At 35.5% G+C, this 21,146-nt stretch overlaps 2 protein-coding genes across 2 annotated transcripts in view; one reads left to right on the plus strand and one right to left on the minus strand.

The window, feature by feature from the left end:
- Window positions 1-57: 57 nt before the first annotated feature.
- LOC135078602 (protein bric-a-brac 2-like) lies at window positions 58-10,860 on the minus strand. The gene is made up of 4 exons (XM_063973131.1): window positions 10,667-10,860; window positions 9,926-10,226; window positions 209-398; window positions 58-158 (listed from the first exon to the last, which is right to left on the minus strand). The coding sequence occupies exons 1-4, from the start codon at window positions 10,858-10,860 to the stop codon at window positions 58-60; spliced, it is 786 nt and encodes a 261-aa protein (XP_063829201.1).
- Window positions 10,861-12,544: 1,684 nt separating this feature from the next.
- The window catches only part of LOC135078738 (inositol-3-phosphate synthase), a 31,606-nt gene continuing 23,004 nt past the window's right edge, over window positions 12,545-21,146 (plus strand). The window contains exons 1-4 of the mRNA XM_063973296.1: window positions 12,545-12,827; window positions 13,297-13,469; window positions 14,583-14,695; window positions 15,698-15,855. Of these exons, the coding sequence (XP_063829366.1) occupies window positions 12,708-12,827; window positions 13,297-13,469; window positions 14,583-14,695; window positions 15,698-15,855 (564 nt within the window). The 5' untranslated portion in view covers window positions 12,545-12,707. The remainder of the gene's footprint in view (window positions 12,828-13,296; window positions 13,470-14,582; window positions 14,696-15,697; window positions 15,856-21,146) is intronic.

The raw sequence follows: 21,146 nt of genomic DNA on the forward strand, positions 1-21,146 counted from the left end.
CGTCACTCTATCAGCTTAACTATTCTTTACTCTCTCAAGATGGAGAACATTTTCCAGCTACGCCGTCAATCTTCCAGCTCTGTTCGCTCTCTCAATCCAGAATGGAGAGACTGCCAGGGCATCTGATGCAATTGATTTCTCCTCCATCTCAAGCAAAGCTGCCGGGAATTTTGGACGCTGTTAAGGTATACCTAAGATCTATTCTTACCTTGCTCCTGTTCAGTCTGGATGCTAGCCACCACTCTCTCCCCAGCTCTAGCTGCATGCCTGGCCTCCTCCATCTCCCTAGCAGCAGCAGCCAGGATATTGTTGACGGCGGTGTGGGTACCAGGGTTGTCTTCGCGGCGCCGGCGCCGGATCTCTTCAGCGCGCATCATGGATTGTTGGTACATGTGGATCTAGGGAAAGATATTTGAAGCTGTTGATATGGTAAAGATGGTGAGATCAATTAGTGTGGGGTCTAGGGAAAAACCTCTATAATTCTTGGAACTGTTATTTATAACTTACTAGCTTTCCACCCGCGGCTTCGTCCGCGTGTAATTTTGTCTGTCACAGAAAAACTTTATCGCGCGCGTCCCTGTTTCAAAAACCGGGATAAAAATCTCTATGCCAAAGAAGAACGATCATCTGTGACCCAGGCCCGACAGAAACGAGACATACCTCAGTTTTTTTGTCATGTCTTAATTAGTTAAATTATATATTTTTTATATTCGAAATCTATGTATAACACCAAAATATTACCCTTTGTTTTTGTTCAGGCGTTATACAAAAACTAATACAAAATGCCTATTTATTACCAAAATTGGTAAATGTATGTACCTAAATGTCTATTACAGCTGCTATGGAATGTATCTAGGTGACCTGGAGATGCAGCCGGATTATACAGAGTGGAAACGATATCGAAAAACTAGTTACTGATTCTGAAAGTGCTTCACGAGCTCTTTCAAATGGTACCAATAATAGGTTACAGATTATGGAAGCTGGTAACATTGAATTTTTGGATTTTGTGACTTCTCGTTTCCACCCTGTATAATCCGGCTGTATCTCCAGGTCACCTAGATACATTCCATAGCAGCTGTAATAGACATTTAGGTACATACATTTACCAATTTTGGTGATAAATAGGCATTTTGTACTAGTTTTTGTACAACGCCTGAACAAAAACAAAGGGTAATATTTTGGTGTTATACATAGATTTCGAATATAAAAAATATATAATTTAACTAATTAAGACATGACAAAAAATTGAGGTATGTCTCGTTTCTGTCGGGTCTGGGTTTTTTTTGTATGGGGCGTGACCGTTCTTCTTTCTTCAAAATCGGTTCGGTGGTTTAGGCGTGAAAGCAAGACAGACAGAGTTACTTTCTTTTTCTTTATAATATTAGTATAGATTTGCACATTAAACAGGGTACAAAAGGAGAATTTAATGCCAGGCATTCTTCTCCATATTCTAACCTGGTGGTTTATCCATCAAACCAAGTTAAAATTTACAGTATTATTGAAGACTTTAGATTGCCTATTCATCAGTTTAGTGGTGTATAGTGAAGAAAAGGATGATTATGATAAGGTGTACTGTAGGTACCTATATTTTGAAAACGGAACCGATATTCGCGCATCTGCGATAGGTTAATGCGTATATGCGTATGATATAAAATATGTATTAGAAGCATCTGAGCTGGCTTATTTACGCACGACATATAATAAACAATTTAAACAATAATGGTTTGTAGCATGACGGACATTCTTCATCGCATTCTTGCTATCATGATAATAATATTAATGTAGGTACTTACAACGGAAAAAATAACTTTTATCGTGGTAAGTATATTATTATATTTTTTTTATTTTTACAGTCAAAGTTATCTGTATTATTATCTTGTAATTTAAATATTTACCTATCCCATGCGATAATATTTGATTATTTTAATACCTGCAATGTGAACTATTGCTAGTTATGTATGTTTTTTAAATAAACATTTTAAAAATTTGTTACTTAATTATCAACTAATCATAATGCCTTTACGTAAACGGGGGGTTTTGGAGTCTCTTTGCATGAGAGGGACAGATTCCAAACTCTAGTCGAGGTTTTTGGTAGTAGCCCTGCAGATTTAATCTTGGTAGGTACATGATTTTTAAGGATCAAAGGATTTTCAGAAGCTGTTGAAAATCTCGTCAAAATCTTACGATAGTATTCACAACGTGGACACATAGGGTAACACACGAACCAATCACAGAGCTCTATTCAAAGCTGTGCGTTCGATTTGCTGCTTTACTTAAGCAAGTATCGTTTGTGAATACGGGCGTTACTCTCGAATTCTTGACTGATGAAACGCGCTATGCATTTCTATGCATATCTGTTTAAATATGAAAATTAAATAAATGCATCCGAGCGCAGTGCCGCGATGCGTGTGTTTAGATTGTTTATATTACGTATCCGGGACATTGGTTACTGCGTTAAGACGCTGCGGCCCGTATTTAAAGATTCAGAAAACTGTTTAAACTCAACTCTGTGTTATGATTGGTGTATTTTATTTCTCTTCGGTTTAGAACGATATTTTCTTCAAAAAATTGCGCTTGTATCCATATTCAACCATTCACAATCATGGATCATTTTATCTCTCTTGGTTTTTGTATTAAGGTGCTTCCAAAAAATGCGCATATTTATATTTTTTGCCTGGACCCATCATAGTACACTCTTTGCTTACTTTAGAACTGGATGGTGCAGTCTATAAGGACCAAGAATAAGTTTTATAATTATGCTTGAGATTTAAACAAAGTTTTAAGCTTGGATTCATAATACGGGCCTGCTTTGTAGATACTACGCAACGGTGCGATGTAACATATAATAAATATACTATATACGATGTAACATAATATAAGTATACTAAACTCTATTAATATAAAAACATTTGCACAATATTTGTCAGTCGTATCAATTTTTCTTGATTGTTTATTTCATTTTAGTGCTAATATTTATTAAAACTATGTATATTTTCCATATTATTTTTGTTAATTGTTGATGAATAAATGTTTATTGCTGCTATTGAGGAATGTTTTATTTATTTATAACTGTTATAGAACCTAGTGTTAAATTTTAACAAAACACGTCCAAAAACAAGTTAAGTTTCACGAAATTTAACTGATATTATGTAAATATCAAAGTGTTGAGATTTGTCTATCCGGTTTACAAACTTATCAATACAACATTTATTTTATAGGCAAATAATACATACGTCACGGAGAATAATATTGTACAGTCATCTCTAATATTATAAAGCAGAAGAATGTGTTTGTTTGCTTTTTGATTGAACGCGCTAATCTCAGGAACTATCCGTCCGATTTGAAAAAATGATTTTGTGTTGGATAGCCCATTTATCGAGGAAGGGTTAAGGCTAATAATATCACCCTACAACCAATAGGGGCGGAGCAGTAAAGAAAAATGTTGCAAAAACGGGAAATATTGTTCAAACAAACTATTTTCACACGTACAAAGTCGCGGGCACCGCTAGTTTATTATACCTAATAGGCAAATAATGCTACATACTTTACGGAAAATAATATTGTACAGTCTCTTTCAAATAAACGCCTGATTTTGTACCAAAAAGAAAATGGACCGAGAGACACGTGTAAGAGCTTAGATTATATTTGAAGTTCATGAAAGTAATTTTGGTTTTAATTAATACAAAATTCAGGACGCTTTTATTACAGTAGTTAAAAATGAACCGGGCGATCTTGAGGAAACGAAGCTGTGCTCGTGAATCAGTAACATTATATGACCTAATTTTATTTCTAGTAAAGGAAAACTTTTCCAAACCTAATGTAGAAAACTAAAGAGCTAAAGACAAAAGAAAATCTCTTTAGGAACAGATTTAGCTCAGTGGCTGAATACTCTGTTACTATGTACGCCACTGATCGGCGGTTCGATCCTCATACAAACATTTTTGTATTTATAAACATATTTATTTATTTTGTTGATAATGACTATTTTTCACATCAAAAACTTATTACTTACACATTATTACTACTATTTACAACATTTAATATTGAAATAAGTACTCGTACAAGCTTTGCCTAGTTTGGTTAGATGACGTCGTGTAAAATGTCCAAGGATATTGATTTTATTCCACCAGCCCATAATAACTAATCGTGCTACGAGATGAGTAACTTATCAACGGCAAGTAACCGCGACATCGAATTAACAGCAGTACAGCATGTCAGCGCATTGTTAAGCGATGCTGACACGGGTCTCATTAGGCTTTTACATCCGTTGAAAATGTTAACAAACCGTTAATTTATATTCTTTATTAGAAACCGGTTTTGTATATTAAATTATGTTCGCGACTGTACTTATTACCGCGCCCAAGTGTTGACAGTTTCCTGCCACTTTTATGCACATACGTATTGCATTTACAAATGCAATTTAGTAAATAGCCTATGATCAAATGAATAAACGCTAATTTCGATTGTCCTTGTCAGCAAAATGATTGTTTATTGTCGTACATTTATTTTCTTCGCTTATACGTATGTAAAGTAGCTTTGCTTAAAGTCTTAGGTCCGTTTTCCACCAAAGCGGAAAAGAGAGATGTGGAAATAAAGAAATTATCATTTAAACACGTCTCTTCTCTCTGTTTTCGTGGAAACTGGGCCTTATCCATCCCGCAATCGTAAATATGGTCGTAAAATCTTAAATATCCCAAAACACTTATTTGTTTCTCAAAATAATGTTTATAGCTAACTTGAAAAATTATAATCTCTCATCTCCTAACAAAGTTTAATCTGACTGCAAAGCAAAAAGTAGCAGACCTTGACCTTCAACATAGGGTGGTAGAAAAGTCCTCTGACCAACAGACGCAATAGTTTTTTTATATGTACTACAAAACCCCAATTTAGTCATGGGACTTTATTAATCTAAGGCGAAAGACATTCTGTGATGGATCCAAATCTACACAGATGAAGACGCGTGAAAAAGCTAGTTCTTATTATATTTTCGGCTGTTTAGTTGTTTTTCTGACATGAAAATACTTTTATATTAACAAATTGAATAACATCTAAAATAAACAATTTTATCGATGTCACCGAACTCGATCTTTTTCGTGGAAGTCCGATTACTTACGAGATATTAGTATTATCAAAATGAGGATAATGTTAAAACATTAGAACTTAACCGCATTTTCGTAAATAAAATACATATTTATATTGACGTCATAAGGACATCCCCTCGGCCGGTGAGGTTAAGGAAAATTTTAAGTATTCGTTGAAATTGTGACTCAAAATATTATCTAACTTTGTTTATTTATATAGATAAAGATTACAGATACATTATCTATATATTATTTACCATAACGTACCTACTTAGCATAAAAATAGTTAACATAAGAAATAACTTAAACATGTTGTAGATAAATTATGTTAGTTCTCTATGTTCGATTTAAATTAACTTTACCATTCAAACATATATTATTTTTAAACGAGTGAATTATTAAGAAAATATTTGGCTTTATTTATTATAATTGATTATATTTATTAACCGTGTATCTAGTTTAATTTAAGTATTAGTAATGAATATATCTTTAATTAATTGTAATTGGCTCTGCTGTTGCTATTAAAGTAAAACAAATAAATAAATAAAAATTAGATTCGAATTGTTGTTTTTAATGTTTCGTAGTTCATTAGAAAATGACATATTAAAAAATTAAACTGTACTAACTAAAAATTTAACGAGAGTCAATATGTGTCACACAGTGAGGTGATCGTGATATTTTCATACGATTGTACATTAATATATTGATGATATTGACAGCAAATCAAGCTAAACACAGTGGCAGCTTAATTTATGGTAATAGGAGCTAATTTGCAAAAAAAATGTAGAGCCTGATGTACAGTTGATTGTATAATTGAGAATGTTACTAGGTATGCAAAATCACTTGAAACCTATGTTACAGTTAAGCTTTTACATTTACAAATACATTAGTTTTTATTTCATTCAAAAATACCCAGTAGTTATGATTTTATAGGCATTCAAAGTTCGCTTAGATATTGAGTCCCGCCGACGGTCACGTGACCCCGTGTGACGTACATTCACAGCGTCCGCTCACTAGAAAACGGATATAAACATACTTAAATTTTTTTTTTTTGTAAATACAAACTTATTATACATATTAACACCCAGACCCATCACAGAAATTAAAATTGAACCAAACCCAAACTTGATGCGATTGTGTCGTTTTATTGCGAATTACCTTCCAGCTCCATCATTAGACCCCGATTACTATATAGAATTAAAATACTCATCAATACAAAACGAACGAGCCCAAACTCGATGCATTTAAATCGTTTTATTATAGAGTTCCTATGGCCACCTTCCAGCTCCATCATCAGATCAGCTCCATGTCATCATAATATTGCATGGTCATCCAAATCACATGTGTTTGCGAAATTTCAGCTTAATCGGTTGCCTGGAAGTGGGTCTTAATTCAGTTTGCAAGATTCCACCCATACAAATATGAGCCAGTCGTTGTAATATGACGTCACGCGCATAAAATGGCGGGCCGGCCGCCGCCCGCACTTTTAAAATTCAATATCTTGGAAACTAATTGACGTATCGAAATAATTCTTTCACGTGTATTTTTTATTTTTAACAGAGAATACAGAAAGCTAAAAAACAAAATTAGTGAACATTCTTCCGCGTTCAAAACTGAATGTGATCAAGATCAAGTCAAATAAAGTTATATTTAGAGTTTTATTCTATACTAATATTATAAAGCTGAAGAGTACGTTTGCTTGCTTGAACGCGGTAATCTCAGGAACTACTGGTCCGATTTGAAAAAAATGTTTTGTGTTGGATAGCCCATTTAGCGAGTAAGGCTTTAGGCTAATAACATCACCCTACAGTCAATAAGGGCGGGGCAGTAAAGAAAAATGTTGCAAAAACGGGAAATATTATTCAAACTACCATTTTCACGCCTACGATGTCGCGCGTTTCGTATATTTAAAGTTTCAATTTAATTTATCTTTAGCTCATTTGACTGATACATTTTTCGTAATTTTAATATGCATAAATGTATATTTATAAATTAATGCTAATAGTTATTACGTATTTAGACGACATGCAGGTCTAGAGAATTTGTGCTACACGTGTCTTTAAATTAGAAAGTAGAAAAAGATGTCAGACGACAATTCTAAAGCTTGCAAAAGTCGCAAATCGATTGCAATTTCGACGCATCGTTATGTGCATTTATACATTTATCGGCTGTATATTATACAGTGTATACGTGTGTAGCGTGTCTGTCTGGCGCAACTGGTGAACAGAAGGGGAAGGGTAGTTTAACAAGCTGTAGACATAAAGGTGGAAAATGTGGAAATACCGCCCTACGTTTATGGGCGGGGAGATGAACTAAAATCAATGACCGCTAGAGATGGCATAATAGTTATACATTTTCACAGCTTTCGAACGAGCGGTTGCAGATTTGAATCCCGCAAGGGGCTGTGTGTGATTCGTAATTTTGAACTGAGTCACGACTGTGTATTTAAGTATGAATAAACGTAAACGTTATCTTATCTTAAAATCTACAAGCTATACTTAGTAAGCTGCTGGTAATTACAAAAAAATGATGTTATGCATTTTTTGCATGAAGTAATTTGAATCATATTAATCCTTGAAACAGTTTTGATAAAAAATACCTTGTGTTATGACGTAGGTAGGTACCTGGATTCGAACCTGAGACACACTGCGCTCCCCGCGCTACCATATCATGATGTCATTAACCCGTAACAATTAATTAAGCTATGCCAATTAAAAAAATATATAAAAATAAACCCTGTATTTAATTCAGAAAGTTTAAAATTAAAATAATTTATTGAAATTAATGTCATTTATTTAAATTATATCTTTCAAAAAAATATCCCTCATCCTTTTAAACAGAAGTAACAATAGAAACAAGTAGCCATTCCAATTCACATCAGGTCAACGAGATAGGTCAATGTCCTGAGCTTACAATAACTGAGAGAAAGCTCATTTATATCTTTGTGCATTAAAATAATTACGTTAGAACGTCGATTATACCAATTATACGAATTACTGCAATGGCACATTAACGTTACAAAGCGACATACATTTAAGACTGAACTTTAAAATAATAGTAACCATTAGGTTTAAATTCCAATAAAGAACCAAAAGTAGACCTCTATGTAGGAGTTCACAAAACCGATTTGTAAGGATTAAAGTAGGCAATATGTTTTGCTATTTAAAATGTATTTTATAACGTTAAATAAACGTTATAAAATAAACTTTAAAAGTGGAAATCAATTATATTTTATAACTGTGTTGTAACCAAACATCCAGGTAAATATTAACTCAGCTACCAGTTTGGCTGTTAAATAAAGTAAAACTTGATTTAATAAAAACATTCCAAATGATTTTGAATTTTAATACAAAGAAAAAATATTAAGGGCTGAACTAGGCCAAAATTTAATCTATAAGTAGAGAATATGAAAAAATGCATTGCCTGTTACATACATTATCTTTTGTTCAAAGTATATTTACATGGCAGAGTACTCAATTAGCAAGAAAAAAAGGTGTTAGGGAGGACATAATTTTCATAAAATTCAGTTTAGCTTTGTCTATGAAAATATATAATTGATTGGCTGTGCAAAAACTAGCTGTGGGCTTCCAAATTACTGTTTTGTTTTCCAAAGCACTATTTACATTAGAAGAACATGCAAACAATTATTTTCTAATGGCATAATATTGAGAAATCTAGATGCATAAATAACTTTGCCTAATATATTTTTTATGTAAATACCTCATATAATATGAGATATTTCAAAAGGATTACATAATTATACAGCAAAATAGAAACTAACAAAAGTACAATAAAATTATGCATGTTAATGAAACTTTTGTAAAAGATCACACACACCACTCATACCAAGTCACTGCGCTGGTTAAATTTCTTTGTCCGATTTAATACTTCATCCAAAATATAATCAAATACCTAAAATAAGCTTGGAAACTATACAATTACTTAGTAAGAAAATATTGCTATGAAAGAATATTTTTATAATTTATAAAAAAAATACATTTAAAGACAAAAGCGCATAAACTTTTGTTGCAAAATAACAACTCTATAAGATGTCACATTAAGGCTGGGTTGCACCATCTTACTTTAACTTTGAGAAACGTCAAAAGTCTGTGAAACTCCATACCAAAAACACCAGTTGTCATTATAGTTACGGTTAAATTAGGTGGTGGAACTCAGCCTAAGTACCTTAAAGTGTCATCCTCTGTACAGGTAGAAAAAAAACTAGTGCAGCAGAGCAATTTCCTGTTTTCATAATTATTACAAATACTCAAATAAAATATGGAAAACAATATTTTACTTGAGTCAGTCCTGAGAATTTCCCACAGTTGACTAAATAAATATGACAAACGTAAACTTTGTTGCGTCTGTTGTATGAGGAAATCAAATGCTACAGTTTCAGTAATCATGAAACTGTAGCCAAACTTTACGAAAAATATATTTTATATAGCAACTTGGCAAATATTTAACCCAACTGTATTATAATACAGTATCTATCAGTAACAACCATAATATCTCATTAAACGACTTAATTATTGATTAAGACAAATCACTAATTATTTATTATTAACTTATTAAGACAGTACTCTGGTCTCTGATAAATACATACTTTTGTGTGCCAAGCCAGACTATTTCATAACGGTACAGTTTTTTTTTTCAAATATGTTTATCTCATAGGTAATAATAGGATGTGTCACACTAAATGATGAATAAGGTGTGCAAAATATGAATGATAAGGAAAATTTGCTATTTATTTCAGTTCACAAGAATTATGAGATCTTTTAAAAGAAGAATACTCAAAGATTTACGTTCAAAACTCAAAGATTTACTAAGCTACAATCACTCACCTGTTTCAGCCTCTCCACATCTGTTCTTGACTGGGGGTATGTCTGAGGAGTAGCCGTCACTGAGGTTTGAGTCTGTGGGTATGTCGGGTACTCCAAGTTGACATTCAACATCTGGGCAGCGTTATCTCGAGCCTCATACGCTAGTCCTCGGATCTCCAGCTCGGACGCTGTGTGCATCAAAGACTGGAGATCCAACTCCTGCACGTCTACGGACCCCTTGTACATGAACTCCACCAGAAGATTGATCTCCGAGAATGGGATCCCCTTCAAGATGACGATGGGGTGTTGACAGGGATTGTCCCTACGATAAAAAATATCTACAATGAATCTCAGATAACTATGTACTTAAGTAAGTACACTTATTTGTAAGAATTTTATCAGTGAACCATAGTAATTTAAATAATAAATTATCTTTTCATTATAAATAGTTATTTTTCTGTTATCATATAGATAAAGTACAAATTAAACCCAAAGCACCCAAAGTCAGGCAGAGGTAATAATAAAGATTGTTTAAAATGGTAACATAATATTCTATGATAATTTTCCAAGAGCCAAAATAGATCTGCTGGTTTTGCAGTTGGCTGTACACAAAGTACTCACACACAATTTAAAAATAACTCCACGTAAAAAAATAATGATGTCATTTAGAACTAATGAAACTCAATTCGTAAATTGGAGTGTAAAAAACCAAGGGGAATAAATCGATTTTTTGAATTTGAATAAAGAATGCGAGTGATGTACCTGAATATTTGTTCGAAGTAAGGGCTGCATGCTGAGAGCACGAGCTTGTGAGCTTTGAGGGTGCCGTCCCGGCAGGAGAGCGTCACGTCGGCCAGCGCCGACGACGAGTAGATGGTCGTGAACAGCTGGCTCAAGTTCTGCAGGTGGTTGTTCCACTTCAAGTGGAACGTCTTGTCGCTCACCAACCCCTGCATCTGGACCACCACAAACACTTATCACACACAAATCACTCTATCACATCTGCTGAATAATCGACAGAAAACCGACTCAACTGCGACCGCTACATAAAATTATAATTATTACAACTTATTTTTAGAACGATGCCCGTAAAAAACACTATACGTACGCGGTATGACAGTGTAATATACTGTAGGTACGTGCCGCTGACGGAATTTAGATGTATAAAATTTTATATTATTTTATTCGGCAACGAAGTATTTTGATTTTATATCACACCGGTGCAACTTTCTTACCTCGAATTCACTTTTCCTACTTCCCGATTTTTCACGTAAAACACCGAAACATTTCACAAAATTAAATACAATAATTATGTTACACAGAAAGCCGTGTCGTAAAAAACAGAGTGGGGCACGCCGTGGCCCCCTCCTTGCCCCGGCCCCCTCGCACACAATCAATATACGGAATATGAGAGCGCGCCGCGCCCCCTCGCCCCCCGCATGCTTTATTATACCGTAATTAATATACAACTTTATTGTATTATAGACAGAGCACATACATTCCAAACAGGAACGGTTCTACATTATTCTAATTATGCTTGTATTTTGATTTATGTACATGTTTTATAAATGCAAGTAGTTTCGGAGAAATAATTTACTTTATGTAGTTGATACCTACCATTTCTTATGACTTCAGCAAACTAAGTACCCATTCTGGCAATTATTAATTAACTTTTAAAATAAATTAACTTTAACAATATCCTGTATCTACTCTAATAAATCTTTAAAAGTAAGAATATTTTCTTCGAAAAAGAATGTTTACAAAAAAACCTAAGGGTACATTAACCGCGTAGGTACTTAAAAAGACGAAGACGAATGCTTCAATCTGTGTTTTTGTAGTGCATCATGCTCTCAAACATACACTTCCACCTACACACACAAAGGAAAAGGGATAGGTTGTTTTTTTACAAGATTCCTTCCTTCACAAACCTAGCTAGACGCAAGCGGCATGTAGTACTTATAGGTGGTAGGAGGAGGTACTTTGTTTTACTAACTACAAAGTGCTAATACACATAGTAGATGTTGAGTGTACCTATATTGTGTGGATAGTTGTATTATTTATGACGACTGGAAGGAAAGAAGGGCGCATGAGCGGTTACATGAGAGTTGAAACATGTATATTTTATTGAATTATGAAACTTAAATAAACATAACTCAGTATAACCATTCGGTATAATGTAGTATGTACTATACCTACTGTTTCTACAAAACATATATTTATTTATCCTGAAGCATTTATTTAAAAAAAATCTTTAATATTTAAATTCATCACAATGGATCGTAAAGTTTTAAAGTAGTTAAATGATTTTTTAAGATTAATTTATAAGCATTTAATTTTTTTAATTAATTTTAGCGAATAAAGGGTTATATTTTTATAATTTAATACATAAAATTGACTAACATTTGTTAAGTACTTTTATAGCTATTGTGTATTCCCCTTAAAATATCACGTGATATTACTACTTCAGTCACTTGATATCGTGGTCAGTTTTGCATGAACCGATCCATTGTTTTGATAGTAGCATAGACTAAAGAGTTGAAGGACCAAAGACAAATCATTCGTTCAATCATTTCATTCGGTTCCATTCATTCACGTCATTTCGAGCAAATGTTCTGTCAATGTCATTGTCAGTAAGTTCTCGATCGTTGTGGAGGGTAGAGCTCTTGCGCTAAAATAAAAATATTGAAATTATTCGATCTTTTAAAAATTCTACCGTAAAAGAGCGTTGTTTCGAGGTGTATGATTAACTATTCTTCTCAAAATTATTTCTTGTTAATTATTCGTTAAGCTCATATCGGTTATCATGGAAAAGAATACGAGTTTAGTGGTTTCGAGCCCCAACGTGAAATATACTGATGATTATATTTATTCAGATTATGTGTATGAGGAAACTCTGGTGACCAAAACCGGCAATGAATACGTGGTATGTTCTGGTTAGGTTTTATAGTGCTTTAGTTTTTGTTTCCCCCCGCGACAGGTTGCCGCCGATCAATCGATACTCACCCTCTTTTTAGTTCTTCAGGAATGTTGTGGAACTTTCCACAAGTTTCTCTGTTTACTATTTATATTCTGATAGATATGCTCCAGAAATCTAGCAAAGTATGTCTGTATAATTTATAAAATGAACACAAGGCAAGTCTGTAGAAGCTTTTTCATGTTACCTTCATTAATTTTTTTAAAAGTTTATGTATTTCGCGCTGAAATAATGGAGAAAATTTCTGAAATTTATTTTCATACTATCTTTATTCGATGGTGTACATTTTGAAATACCTTGGAAACTTCCAATTTATTTCAATTCTGAATTTCAATATTCTATTCACATTATTGCCTAACTTTCTGCTTTAAAGTCAATTTCATGAATGAGAATGTGACTAATTTTTATTTGTTTTTAGGCCAAGCCATACCGTAAGTCACTGTGCCTCCGTACTGCGAAGAAAGTGGGCAAAGTGGGTGTCATGCTCGTCGGATGGGGCGGTAACAACGGATCCACCTTCACAGCTGCTGTGCTTGCTAACCGCCACCAGCTGTCATGGAACACTAAGAATGGGACTATGGACTCAAACTGGTAAGAAAATAATACCTGTTTTCACCATCAATCCCTAATTTTTAAGTGACCCCTTTGAAAGAAAATTCCTGTTATGTGTTACTACTATAAAGGTCACTTAAAAATTAAAAATTAGGGATTGATGGTGAAAATGGCTTCTTATAAAAATAAGTATTTACCTAATTTAAATTCCTGAGAGGTTTTTACAGAAATAACTAGAAATGATTTTGTGCCTTATTGTTATTATTATTTTTAAAAGTTAACTCTTCATAGTAAGATAGTTGTGTCACTAGTGGGTTCACCCCAATAGTCCAGTGGTGGCAGGATTCGAACCCGCGTTCCTCGGAACTCGATTCTGCCAGTCCGACACCGACACTTTGTCCAATTTAAATCTTAAAATCACTTTTATTAAATCCTCCAGAAAAAAATAAAAAAGGGCGCGAGATTTTGCGCTTACGCCATATGCTGGCTCTGCCGCACTTGCGATTACAGAATAATCAAATTAATCATCACTAATCTTTGTCTAAACAAAATCTGAAATTAAGTTTTATGAATCTCATAAAACTATACAAATAGAGCTCCACAAACTGAACGCAGTGCGGTTGCTAGGCGATACCTAGATATCGCGTGTGTAGTGCTTCATATCAGATCGCTTCAGATCGCTGCCTCGCGTCGCACTGCATTCGATGTGCAGTGCGGATCTCCCAAAGTCCCAACCAAAGGCCGATATTTCGAATTCATACTTAAGCAGCGTTTCAGAGAATAAATTTGATCCATGCATGCTCACTTCATCTTCCGAAACCACTTGTTATTAGCGTCTTAGAGCCATGAATCTAAAAGTTAATAGACCTGAAAGTAAATATTAACCATCTTAACTTCTAAATAATAAGTTCAAAAATAAAGCTTATCGAAAATGCACTCGCATTGTATTATCATGATATTATAATGTCCTGGAAACAGGTTTTCAGTGAGAAACCCACTTTCTTTCTCTGTTTGGCCCAAAAGTTAACTGGAAGAGAATGTCGTACGACATTTAGTTCGCCTTTTGTACTTAATCATTTTCTAAACAATAAAGTTTACTGTCGTGTAGCATAAACTTCATTAAAGAAGGTTAACAACACTTTTACGTCTTAGGTTTGGGTCCATCACTCAAGCGTCTACAGTGCGATTGGGCATTGATGAAAAAGGCAGTGACGTCTACGTCCCCATGTGCCAACTCCTTCCTATGATCCACCCGGATGATTTGGGTAAGTAACAGTTAACAAAACATGCCTTAAAACATTCGTTCGTCGGTCGTCATTACATACAACTAAAGGACGTCCACTTTAACTAAAGCAGTGTTTTTCAACCTGTGGGTCGCGACCCCCCGGGGGGTCGCGAGAGGTCGTAAAAACTACCTCAGTAAAAAAATCAGTCAAAAATCAAAATCAAAAATATTTATTCAGTTTAGACCACAAGTGGCGCTTATGAACTTATGGTAAAGTTTTAAAGATAGATTTATTAGAAATCTAATTATGAAAATGCGTAAATGTTGTATGGATTCAAGTATTCGGTCCCTACAACATATTTGTAACATTATAAAATGCATGAAAAAAAAAGCGAGCGGTCGGGGGTTCGCGAAATATTTTATCATGCTAGGGGGTCGTGTCATGAAAAAGGTTGAAAAACACTGAACTAAAGGATCGCGTGGCAGGTCACCAATGCGAATGCGCTGGACCGACCAAGTAAAAGCAGCAGTGGGAGACGGCTTATGTGACTGCACCAGACAATCTGCCAATAGAGAGAGATGGAGGGAGATCGTGCGGAGAGTTGTATCCGCCTCTACAACCGATGTGAACAACGCCTCAACGTGACCACGACCGCTCTGCCAAGAGCGTAACGAATAAGAAGAAGAAGAAAGGACGTCCACTGCTGGACAAAGGTCTCCCCAAAACATTTCCACAACGACCGGTTTGCATTGCTCGCATTCAGGTGCTTTCCGCGATCACACGATCGCCGGCGGATGGCTTGCCCACAGCGCGTCTTCCAGCCACACTTGATATCTCCTCTTTGATTCCATCATGTAAGGAAACTCCCAAGTTTAGTACGTTTAACTATTAATGAGTAACACGTTCATCATTGTCAACTGAGAGTCATGTCATCCATTACATTATTGGCATCCACCAGACAGTTAAATAGTTTTTAATGTTTATAGGACTTGATCTGCTTATTTAAACTTTTTTGACCATTAATGTATATTCTCCCAATAGTGATCGACGGATGGGACATCAGTCCTCTCAACCTGGCGGAGTCCATGGTGCGAGCCAAGGTGATCGACCACGACCTCCAGCAGAAGCTCAAGAAGGAAATGGCTGCCATGAAGCCCCGCCCAGCCATATATGACCCGGACTTCATCGCTGCTAACCAAGTAAGTTCTATGTGATGCAATGTCGTCACCTAGTTAGCTGGTACCCAGTGGCGTAACTATAGGGTGGCAGAGCTGGCAAAATGCCACGGGTCCCCGACCCGAGGGGGCCCCGGCCCAAGTCCCTAATAGCACCCCCCAGAAGATGGTCCCGGGGCCCCCCTGAAAAAACCCGTAGAATTTGCCACGGGCCTCAGATGGTATGGTTACGCCACTGCTGGGAGCGCAATCTGAAACAATGTTTCGAATGTTTCTATCACTCATACAAAGCGAGATGATTACCTCATCATTTTATTCAATAAGTACACATACAGGTTACAGTCATTTACATAACCAAATACATAAACAAAACAGTGTCTGGACCAGGGTTTCCCAATTTTTTACGGAACCCTTGTGGCCTTTCCACGGAACCCCAGGGTTCCGCGGACCACCATTCGGGAACCGCTGGTCTAGACTCCAACCTACAAGTTGTATGACGACGGCCTGTTGCTTCATCTTCGTCGCTACACTCTTGGCAGAGTGGTCGTGGTCGTCACACCTTTTTTGGTGACAACTTTAAACTCCGTCGCCATTCCTCTCGCATTGCCTTTTCTTGTACACTCGTGGAGTGGACCCTTGAGTAAGGTTTTGACGTGATCGGTCCAGTGCATGGGCGACCTGCCACGCGCTCTTATTTCGTGCAGCCTGTTGCTACGCTAGCCATTAACAGTTAGCTAACAAATGTTTTTGTATTTTTATTGATGTTGTCATTGCTAGATTTTCAAACTTGATTTTCGTTTGAATTTGGTGTTGTTCTTAATCCTCTTTGGCACTACTTGTACTCCCGATTTGTTTGCGCATATGGCGACTTATACAACCCACTGTCGCTTCTAAGCAATTACTTCGTCTAATGGCTCTATCATTTTGCGATGAAGTAGATCCCTAGCACTTGCTACCTCAGCATGTAGTTTAATTGCAATACCGTTTAATTAAAACCTATGAATAACAAAGATTGATATTATGCGAAAAGTTAGATATATTATTATGAATAGCAGCAGTATGCATTTATTGAAGTACTTAACTGTTTACTTCCTACATTCCTACATCCTACTCCAAGTAACATGATCATCGGTTGCGATCGAGCTGAGTTCTTAATTGAATTAAGTAATTAGCGGTCACTATGTTGCAGTGTTGTATGAAGTGTATATGTCTTTAGACATTACTTATATTTTGTTTTTTTCCGTGGTTTTATTGGTCAAAAAGGTCATTTGTTCAGCTTTTTGTATGTAGCACATAACTGCAATAAAGTTAGGTACCTAGCTTGTTATGGTTTATAGTAGATCAGATATTCAGATGTAACCTACAGTTCAGTCACAAAATAGGAGTTCAGTGTCCTTATTTGGTGTCTTTAATCTTTGATTTTCCTAATGATGGATCTCTGCCAATGCAAATAAAGCTGTAGAGTTCGCGTCGAAAAAGTAGCTTAATGTAGGTAGGCTGATATCTACGTACCTACATATAGGCTGTAGGCTGTTTTTTGTACAACATAAATAAATCGGCTTGATGGTTAATATGCCTTGTGCTTTTATGGAGAACAATGTGGAATTGCACTCCTTCTAGAACATTAACGAAGGCACTTGCCCCGAACGATCTTTTAAATGATGGAAAAACACTTTAATTTTGTACCACTTGACCCGATGTCGCGATGGTGACTAAAATGTTTTTGCAGCTGCATATTTTTTGCTATGACCAGAAAAACCACTTTATTCAATTTGTGCGTGATCTGAAATTCAGCGAATCAACAAATGCGTCAGCCTTCGCCTAGACATCGATCTAGAACTTTTCCATAATAAATATAGAGTTTAAAATAGATCAGCACGGCCTCGTCACGTGGACTAGCACGCTATGGCCTTACGTAATGTAGGTACACTTATGGAATTGCTCCCCCATAATCGGTGGGTTTATGAGCTAGTTGAAATACATTGATAAAATGAATACGATAGTGGCGATAGGATCGAACGACTTTTTGATACAAAATCTACATGTTTAGTTACAATATAGACAATATTATGAATAATAGTCTGATCTTTTGAAATACTTAAAACACTGCCTTTTGTTTTAAGCTTCGTGTATCGTCTTCTACTAGGTAGGTATAAAGTCAAAACTATGCTCAAATCTATACTTAACTAATATTATAAAGCTGAAGAGTTTGTTTATTTGTTTGTTTACTTGAACGCGCTAATCTCAGGAACTCCGACCTCAGGTCCGATTTGAAAAATTCTTTCAGTGTTAGATAGCCCATTTGCCCACCTATTGAGGAAGGCTATAGGCTGTATACCATCACGCTACGAGTAATAGGTGCAGAGCAAAAATGAAAAATGTTGCGAAAACGGGTTTTTTGTACATTTTAATTTGTGTTTATTTTACTGTTGTAAAAACCTCCCTAGCCTAAATAAGTAATCTTGAATCCGTTTAAGGCTTAATATAATAGACAGTTCTTCAGTTATTGTGTGTTATTGATTCTTCAACAGTATACCTACTGACTGTAGGTGTAGGTACACCCTCTTCATATCTTGTTTATTGTTAGGATTGAAAAGGATCCCTCCGGAACTAGGTACAGTCAGCGTCAAATAGTTCGTCACACCCAAAGTGGCCAAAAACTTGACAACGCAACCTTATTCCAATTGTAACAAAGACATTGCGAACTTATTGGCTAGGTTTAGGTGTCACGAACTGTTTGTCGCGACTGTACCTACAACGAGTACCTTTACCAGCTGGGTATTTCGCCAAAAATGGTCAATTTTGCCTAATTTCCTTGGCACGAATTTTATTTTTGTTTTTAACTATTTTTAGTTTCCCATTGCATTAAGTAGTAAAAACTAAGCTAATATATCTAGAAGGGGTGTCATAATTCGTTTTAGAAACAAAGTTATGAGGTCATAAATTTTTGGTAGCCAAAGAAATTATTATAAATATTTTTTTCTCTAAGTTTTCTTCTGTGGTTTGCTTTTTTTTTGTTCGACCCATTTTTGTGTACTTTCGCAAGCAAACATGCCAATGAATATTATATCATTACGACCTTTTTACACAAATAAGGAAGATAAATGCAGTAGATTGAGTTAAAAGTTAAAAACAAGTTTTTCTATATCTATTCTGATACCTATTTCTTAAAATGTAAATTTTAAACTTATTCCAATAAAGAAATACTCAAAATTTGACTTTACGCCGAATTATTAATGGTCTTTTATAATTTCCTAGGTCATTTTATGCCACGGAAAACAAGGAAATTAGGACCAAAGAAATAAGATTTATGCCTAAAAGACACCACAGACAAAAACCTATTTACCCTATGCATTTACTATTTAAATCATGGGTTTACCCCTACAGACACTACATTTGTGTAAATAAACAATAAAATTAATCCATTGTTTAGTTGCAAAAAACCGTCCAAAGAAATTGACTTTTTAGTAAACAAAAACCCAAGGAGGGACCTATTTATGCGATTTGTCGCGAAACTGATCAACGACGTACTGTCCTGCCTCAATGGCCTCTTGGGACGAAATGGCCGAGTGTAGTGGTGCAGTGCGTTACATTCTAAGTTTTTTCGTTTCGTTACAACAATGGTCGAAACGAAGACCCAGGGAAATTATACTTTTGACCTGGACAAGAACTTAACTTCACTTTATTTTCTTCCTATAAGTATTTGACATTTAAAGTTTTTATTTTCCGATAGCCAAACGTTTCTCAAATGTAAAGAGAGTGCTATTAGAATTAAATTACGCTTCAATTTGTTATAATGAGCCTTCATTTTGGCAAACAACAGTAATGGACATAACAAGGAAATTAGAAAAACGACTTTTGATTAAGTTTTTCTACGGTATTATTTGTAGTTTCTGCTATTGTAATAGCAAAAACAAATAAAACTGTTGATGAACTTTCCCATAAAAATAGTTTTATACAGATAGATATAAAAAAACATGTGTTCGCCTGCCTGGACACAGAAAATTTACTGTTTCGGCGAAATACCCAGCTCGTCTAAATTGTTACCAACAGTATCACGTTACTGAAGTTTGTTATGTTGGGTATTTATTGATTCTTGGTACCTTACGGTAGCATCTGTTCATTATATTTATGTTTCAATGTAATCGATACGAACCAACGCGCGTTCGTCGAGTATTCTGGATTAAATAGTCGTTAGGCGTATTTTTACCCGACTGCGCCAGAAGGAGGGTTATGTTTTTCAATGAATTATTGTGGATAGTGTCTGGTCTCCTATTGTCTATGATTTCCTAGGTTTCCATAATATTGATGAAAATGACTCAATGTCTACCGTTTTTCCCTACACGTGTCACGGCCATGTCCAGTCCACGTGGAAGGAACAATGCGGCGTGTTTACAAACTCCGCCATTGTCTATGGCCGGTGGGTCTCATTTTCCACCGTGTTTAGAAAATACGCGTCAGGTGGACGCGTCGGATTCCACGTGTGCTTTTGTTTTTCCCGTCGCGGTTTCTTTCCTGAAGTTTTCTGGAAAACACGAGTTCGGCCGACTTTTATAAGGGTTTTTTTAGCAATCTAAAAATACCCTTATGTTGGTACTGCCAGATTTCGCGCAACTGTTGTGAAAGTAGGATCTAATTTTTAGGTACAACAAAACTGGAAGCTGATTTATATGAATCTTATTTTTATGAATAACTAAGTTGATCCCACGAACTTCGTGCCTTTTATTTGTTAATGAATGAATATATTGTTTCGTGTGATGAATCTAATCAATAATTAATATTTTCCTTCATCATTTTAATTGATTCGTTCAGATATTTTAATAGTATTCTGCTATTCGTGGAAGAGACGAATTCAACAATTCGAAGATTGTCAAAATCGGTCCAGCCGTTCTTGAGTTATAAAATAAATGGTAACTGTAACTAACCAGACTGATTTATGTATGGAAAGATTACCTGTCAAAACCGCTATGACGTCAGTTTAAGTATTATTTATAGCCTCGTTTTCCTGCTACGTCAATTGCCAACCTATTAATAGCCGTTGCCAATCCATTAATCCATTATGATTGGACACTTTACGTAGAGATAAAGTGTGTGCCCAAGCAGACCTAATAAATAGAGTTCGGGTCCTGAAAGGGACAACTAGGTCATGGGATAATCAGGGCCATCTTTATCCTGGGGGTCCTGAGCATTATTAGTACAGGACCTAGGGCAGGGGTGGCCAACCGGTCGATCGCGACTATTAGTCCAGTCGATCGTGGCAAGGCAAAAAATACTACATGATTGTGTACTAAACTATGCTGTTTCATTTAAGATTT

This window comes from Ostrinia nubilalis, chromosome 15 (assembly GCF_963855985.1).
Source record: "Ostrinia nubilalis chromosome 15, ilOstNubi1.1, whole genome shotgun sequence".
In the NCBI taxonomy this organism is placed as follows: Eukaryota; Metazoa; Arthropoda; class Insecta; order Lepidoptera; family Crambidae; genus Ostrinia; species Ostrinia nubilalis.

Coding starts and splice junctions, on each gene's coding strand:
- LOC135078602 (XM_063973131.1), bottom strand. CDS start 10,860: ATGCAGGGGTTGGTGAGCGACAAGACGTTCCACTTGAAGTGGAACAAC. Junction 10,227..10,666: donor TACTTCGAACAAATATTCAG/GTACATCACTCG, acceptor TTTTTATCGTAG/GGACAATCCCTGTCAACACC. Junction 399..9,925: donor ATGTGGAGAGGCTGAAACAG/GTGAGTGATTGT, acceptor ATCTTTCCCTAG/ATCCACATGTACCAACAATC.